At 32.6% G+C, this 7,565-nt stretch overlaps 1 protein-coding gene across 1 annotated transcript in view; it reads right to left on the bottom strand.

The window, feature by feature from the left end:
• LOC107491447 (tryptophan aminotransferase-related protein 2) overlaps window positions 1-7,126 on the bottom strand; it is a 13,950-nt gene extending 6,824 nt beyond the window's left edge. Inside the window, exon 1 of the mRNA XM_016112292.3 lies at window positions 6,487-7,126. Coding sequence (XP_015967778.1) covers window positions 6,487-6,746 — 260 coding nt within the window. The 5' untranslated portion in view covers window positions 6,747-7,126. The remainder of the gene's footprint in view (window positions 1-6,486) is intronic.
• Window positions 7,127-7,565: the final 439 nt, after the last annotated feature.

The raw sequence follows: 7,565 nt of genomic DNA, 5'->3' as shown, positions 1-7,565 counted from the left end.
CCATTGCGGTTCCTAAAGCGTCATAACGATGCCTAGTAGGGGGAGAGAAGTTTCTTTGTTTTCCTCTTTTTGCCCCCCACCTTTTTTTTTTGGAATATAGGGGGTTTTTATTTATTTTCATTCGAAACTGCTTCTTCTTCTTCCTCGTTCTTTCACTTTCTAGAAAACGCTCTCTGCAACTTCTTTGGTGTTATGCTCCGTCCGAACGTTCGGTGGTGTTTTTAGGTGTGGCGCTTCTTTGCTCATTGCTGCTTCGTTTCCTTTCTTCGCTTTTTTTTAGAACTAAGTTGGTACATTCTGTCACTCTGATCGTTTTATTTTACTTCTGCCCATTTTTTTGTCCATTATTCGTGTTTTTGCATGCTTTTGTGTTTATCAATGGGGAAATATTTGATTTGGGTATTGGTTTTGGTGTAGTTTTAGGGATTTTGGGTAGGATGTTTCGATTATGGTCTTTAGCATGGTTTAGGAATTCTTTATATGTTTGTGTTTCTAGGTAGTAGGCTGAGACTGAAAAATCTTATTTGGATATAGGTATGGTAACGGAGGGGAGTTCACCGGAAGTTGAGTCCTATCTTCCTAGCGGGGGGTATGCCAAATCGTTACCATTGGATAACGTCTGACGTTTCGGGATGCCATCTCGTTTGAATGAAGGGGACCTTCAGAGGCTCCATGATGAAGGGGCCATGTTGGGTGGTGAGGTGGCGGGCAGCATGAGTTGGTGTTTGTTGACGAAAATGAGAGGGTTTGTAATCTCAACTTGCATTTCCCTCGTGTCCCAAACTGAATTTGGGTGCATGAACTTCTGTTTACTAAGTTAAAGGTTCGAATACCCTTTTTTGAATTTCAAATTTCTCTCCTGAACCGGTTTCTGCAGTGCCATCTCAACTGCATTCAAACAGCTAGGTGGCTATTTGGATCTTTGAGCTGGTTTATGACTTTTTAGAGTTACCAGCTCGGGTCGAAGTCTTCTTGTCTTTTTTTCTTGTTGACCATTCTACATAAGGAGAAAAGCATAAGAAAGAATACATCTCTTTCTGAGCTCGGACGAACCGCCGACTCTTCGACTTATTCGAATATTCATTTCATGGTTTTAAATCGGAGCATTTCAAAGTTCGTCCCCTCGAGGGTTGTCATCCCTTTTGGCTTTGTAAGTTTTCGCTTCGGAGGCCTAGATTGTCAAAAGCTCCTCGAAAAAAGATTTTGGAGTCAGCTTCGGTGTCCACGAGTATCCGCTTAACCAGACCAGTTCCAACCCTAGCAGTCATCGGGGGAGAATGTTATCGTCGTAGGGAGGGGAGGGGTTCTTTTTTCATCTTTCAATGTTAGTACCCGGAAGTCCTTCTATAGTGCTGACTTGGATTTTTCTGGTGCATCTTTTCCAGTGATGACGTTCACTATGATTGTCAGGTCTATTTTCGGACTCTCTTGCTGGGCCTGCCTTAACATCCTGGGATTGCATCCTTCTCGTTCCTAAGATCTCTCCCTTTCGGTTTTTCTGGGTTCTCGAATGATTTTGGCAAACTCAGAGAGTTTGCTGTCTCGAACGACTTGTTCGAGAGCATCTTTTAAGTCAAAGCAATATTGAGTCTTATGTTCGTATCATTGGTAATAGTCGTAGTACAAGCTTTTATTGTCGTCTGTCTATTCTTTCAGTTGTCGGTCCTTTGGGAGAATGTCCTGTTCTGCTATCTAGTAGTAGATCTCCATGATCGAGCCGGTAGGGGGTGTAGTTCATGAATTTCTCTATCCTAGGTGGTCTGCTAAGGGCGGTGGACTTGTAGTGCACCTTTGGGTGGTGGATTATTTCGAGCTGTCATGCTGCCATTTATGGATGCTACGACTTAGCTTACCTCTTCGTCATTTATGTACTCCCTTGCAATGTTTTGGATTTCACGCATGGTCTAGACTGGTTTAGTGGTGAGGTGCTTTCGAAAATCTTCACTCATGAGACTATTGGTGAGACAGAGGCTGGCTACTGAGTCCATCAGCTCGTCAATCGTTAGGCACTAATCGTTGAACCTGTCGTGATATTTTTTTGTGGGTTCATCTTGCTTTTGTGTGATTTCGAGCATATTAATCGGGTGCTTCACTTTTGTGATTTTGGTAGTGAACTGTGACAAAATTTCTGGAGACGTCGTCGAAATTGGCTATCGAGCCATTGGGGAGGGTGTTGAACCACTTAATTGGGGGGCCGGCTAGGATTACTGGGAAGGCCCTGCATCGAACCACATCGACTACTACTTCTAAGTTCATCCTGGCCTCGAAGGCCGTGAGATGTTCTTGCGAGTCCTTTGTCCCGTCGTACTTCATGTTAGTCGGCTTGTCGAAACCCTTTGGTAGCTTGGCCTTCAGGATTCTTTCAATGAACAAGGTGGCTCCCATTATCACGTGCTTCCTTCTTGTTCGCTTGGAATCCCGCCGGTGTCTTCTGTCATCGTCGTTGCGTTGACACTCTGGGTCTCAGAAGATGTTGCGGTCTCGTCGTTTCCCGTGCCGCCATTCGGGTGACCTTTTGTTCTTGGTTTCTCATCGTGATCAGCTCCTTGAAGTTGCCTAGCTTGCGTTTTCTGGCTAATATCGCTCTTTGGTCGCGACCCGACCTTCAAGGATTTGTGCTCTTTGGTAGAGTTTTTGGATTATCTAGATTGCTTTCTCTCATAGCCCATCAAGCCTTCGAGCATTATTGAGGTGGTGAACGTCTTCTTTTGGATATTGCCTGTCAGGGGTTGGCTGGCAGTGCACGACACTGGTTATCCTCCTGAGGGTCAAGGGGACGTTGTTCCGTGGTTCGGACGTTGGGTTGTTTGGGTCTAACTCATGGTGGTGGCTTGAAAATTGCTCTTTAATATTCTCCATCATGCCACCAGGACTGGGCGAATCCCCACAAACAGCGCTAATATATGCGAAGTCACTAGTACGAGTTGTGAGATGGATCAGAGATTTACTAGTCGAGACAGTGAGGAGGCTGAATTTTTAGAATGAAAAAAAAGAGTGATACTTACAAAGACATTCTAATACTTAAGTCAAAATGAATTTATGAGATAAACAGAATTAAAAATATGTATTGTATTAAAGAAAATCTTTGACTCACTTTATATAATTTGTACTGTTATTTTTTTATTTTATAAATTAAAATATAAAAATATTTAAATTCGAATAATTAGTTAGGATTCGTCAAGACCATACGCCAGTTCCGGCCGTGTCCGTGGCCCGGCAATGTTAGTGGGATATCGAATAATTTTAATTGGCAAAAACTTACTAGTTATATGTATAATTATTTAATATTTTTATCTAGCGTATAGTTTATACTTTGAAATAAATGATTGTTTGATATGATGTCAACTGCACACAAAATATCATCACAATAGACACAACATATGCGTAATAGTGCGCCAAAGTTGCAATTATCTCATCAATTTTCACAAATGACCAAGTCCCAATATGCAATATTTCTTTTTACATATATTGGAATAAACTTATCAACATGCAATGCTAATACTACCACAACACGTTTGCTATTTTCATTTCCGGTAACAAAGTTTTAATTTTAAAATATGTGCATCGTATTTAACATAACTAGTTGTCATTTTATTTTCAATATTCGTCTTTTATTAAAAAAAAAGGGAAAATATACTGGTTTTAACAAACTATATTTGAACCCTAAAAATTTGTAAAATCAACGCATTTAACCCATAAACTCATCAATCATGCATACATTTAAAAGAAAATTACAAACACGCTTTTTCTTCTCTTATATTACTATCTCTGTCATTTTTTCAAAAAATAGAAAAAGGTATACTATTTTGACAACTAAAATTACCCTGCCTCTCAACTTCTAATTCAATTTAAAGATAAAAGTCAAAACAAGAATTTCAAAATGTTAGCATCACTAATAACAATACAGTAATAATAGAATAAGTGTGTGTGTTGTATATATATTCTTGCCATAAAATCACGTTATAGAAGACGAGTTGTCTCTGTCTTCCCAGGAACAAGAGCAGGAAGCAAAGCACGTTATGAAAGACGTAAGCCCTAGGTCTCTTATCAGAAACAAACACAAAAGCACCAAAAATAAAATAAAATTCTTTGACTACTTTCAGTTCTTCCCAGAAGATTTGAGGAATTTTTTTTTTGAAATATAAAATTATTAGAAATAATATTATACATTCAAATTTTTTTATAAATCAAGTCTAATTAAATTAAGTAATAAAACTTGGAATAAAGTTAATTATAACTATTTTTTTAAATATAAAAATATTAAAAGTAATACTACATATTGAACTTGATTAATAAAAAAATTTAAATATGTATTATTCAAATATTAAATATAGTATTACTTAAATTTTATAAGTCGTTCATCATCAATATATAATTTTCAAAAAAAAGTTGTTCTAATTAGTTTTGCAAAATATAAAAAAGTTATTAGTAACTAATTTTTTTCAATAAGGTTTGTTTAGAAAAAATTTTTGAAGAGTTTTTATGTTTTTCAAAAGCACAAGTTTTTTATTTTATATTTAATAAATAAAAAATATAATTAATTTAAATATAAGTAAATATAAAATTAAAATAATATCTAACAAAATTATTATACGTTTTTGTTATATAATTAATAATTAGTATATAAAGAAGCAACGAACATCGTAACATAGTAGCAAATGGAGTATATAACAACAAAGAGGATTTAGATTCAAACTAGATAATCCAAAATTTTGATGACTATGGTTATTTGTGTTTATTTAAAATTATTTTTAATTTACTAAAAATAAATATTACAAGTTTACAACTTTTAAAAAGCTAATTCTATAAATTCTTAATCAAATGATGGGTTAATATGTGTTTTGTTAAAATATAGCGGCTTCTTGTTAAATTTTGTTAATATGAGAGCGGTTACAAAAAAATTAAAATGTGAGTAACAATTTGTAAATTTCTTTTAAATAAAAAAAATTGTTGATGGCAGTTTCATTTACCTCAATTTTAAAACTTAAAACAAAACAAATTATGAGTAACGATTAATATAATTTAATTTTACTAAATTTTAAAGATTGAAATGGTGAATAATGATTTCATTAAAAATAACAATTTAATAGAAAAATGTTAAATGAATAAGTTACTTTTATAATTAAATTTAATTAAACTTTTTTTGTTATTTTTATGCTTTTTTTAGTTAATTTTTTATTATACCAATAAACTATTATACTAAATTAAACTTAGCAAAATAACTTACCCATATAATATCACCAAATACAAAATGTCAAACGATTTCTACACACCCATACACAGATACAGTCAAACTGAAACATGAGGCGGAGTCATGTCAAAAAAAAAAATAGCAATGCTAGGAGCTAGCAATTTTTGTGATTGGTAGTCATCAAATAGCCATCAATGTTAATTTAATGGTGTGAAATTGGTGTGAGATTTCATCTAATGGCTCACATTTTTCTGCTGGTTACATATTGGCCAAAAATCAATAAAATTACTGGTCCCTTAGACTTTTCCAAAAAAAATTTTTATAGACTATAAGAATTTATTTTTTTATTATTTAGTTATTAATTTAATAACATATTTTATTTTATACTTTAAATATAAATAATTAATTAATGATAAAAAAATAAATTATAATAATTTTCGGTTAATTTAATTTATATTATTTTTGTTAAAAATAAAATTATTTGATGTAATTTTAAATGAGTGAATTTTGAAGGTGAAAAGTCAACACGTAAATAGCGTGTTACAACATATAGAGACGTGTTGAATACAGTCATATCTTAACTACACGTGGGACATGTGAAAACACTTAAAAAATGTATTGAATATTTTTATAATATTATAATACACTTTAAATATTAATGTTCAAACAAAACATTATCTCTACTTCTATATTAAAAATAATTTCTAATAACTAACTCTCTAGTATTTCTTTATTAAAAATAATAAACGCAAATCATGCACTCATTTAAAAATAAATATGTATGGTTGGTCATCTAAAAGGCAATAAATAAAGGTCAAAACTGTCAAAATAATATTTTAACTTTTAAGCTCCAAGTTCTTTTTTTTCAACTGAGTCGTTACCTTTACCTTAGATTTCTGCAATTCTTTTTTAAATTTTATGTTTTGGTGTTAGTTTTTACTATTAGCTGGCAAGAGTTCGAATAATTGACCCTCAAAAATAGATTCCCTAAAAAAACTAGCAAAATAGTAAGAAGGAATTCATGTGATTGTTTTACAAGTAAAACCGATTATAATATTTTGCAGGAACAACACGAAGATAGTTGAATAGTTTTCTGATATTGTTAGTGTGCGTTTTTGTTACTAGTTAGCGGGAAATATTAATTGAATGAAGTCGCCCCTACCTGATGGCTTCTGAAGCCACACATACATTTAAAAATAAAATTGTAAAGCATGAAGATAGCATTTATTTTGACATCATCACAGCATATATATATATTAATTAAAAAAGAAGAAAAAGCTTTAATTTAGACTTACTGGTCGAGATTAATGAGTCTCTCTTTGTCTGGGGGACGATCCGAACGAGTTGAATTAACCAATGACCTTCTTCTTGCTGCTGTTGATGATGATGAAGAGATAGAAAAAGGAGATTTGTGGTGAGTTTGTTGAGTTTGGTAAAGCATTATTCTGAGTATGAAGCTGACATTCAAAGCCAGAGAAACCACAAGAACATGCCTCAACATGCTTCTTGGTGGATTTTCCATCTTCTTCTTCATTCTCTGATTGCCACTTGCCATGTACGGCCACTATTAACAAACACACACACACACAGCTTTGGTAAAGAAGAAGAAGTAGATAAATAAAAGAGTAGGTAGCTGATTATTCCATCTAACACACAAAAAAATGGCCACTTAGATTTGCAAAGGGTATTCAAATAATTTTCGATGCTAGAGAAATAGATAGAAGATAGATCTTGAAAACGGTAAACTAAGGCTGCAGTTATCAATGAAGCTCATCAGCGCAATAAAGCCTTCCTATTCTTTTTTTTTTTTTTCTCGTTTCCTTCAAAAAGCTGCTCTGATCTCTGCTCAGTGCTTACATTCTCTCAATCACGCTTAACTACTACCACTGCTTCACTCGCCCATCTAGGCGACAGAAATGTTTGTTTTATTCCATGTTTCCAACTTTTCAATTTATTATTAAATAAATGCTATAGTACTAAAGAGTAGTGTCTATTTATTAAAAAATATTAAAAGTTATTATTTAATTTAAAAGATATGAGAATAAATAATTTTTAAAAAATTAAAATTTAAGTTAGATAAAATTTAAGCAAAAATTTATAGATACTATAAAATTAATCTTATTATAATATGTTATATGAGTAGAAAATAAGTCCTATTTTTAATTAAGATAGGAAAAAGTTATATTAGTTATTAATTTATTATAAATAGATATATTAAAAATATAGTTAAAGACATGAAATTAATATTGATATATTTTCTTCTTTGAGATATTATTAATAAATTTTTTTCTCTTACCTATGTGTCTCATTTTCTGTCTCAAATAAAATTTTAAATATAAAGACAAAATAGTCTTTATATACTTCATAACCAAAA

The sequence above is a fragment of the Arachis duranensis genome, chromosome 1, assembly GCF_000817695.3.
Source record: "Arachis duranensis cultivar V14167 chromosome 1, aradu.V14167.gnm2.J7QH, whole genome shotgun sequence".
In the NCBI taxonomy this organism is placed as follows: domain Eukaryota; kingdom Viridiplantae; phylum Streptophyta; class Magnoliopsida; order Fabales; family Fabaceae; genus Arachis; species Arachis duranensis.
This window is presented reverse-complemented; position numbering and strand designations above follow the sequence as displayed.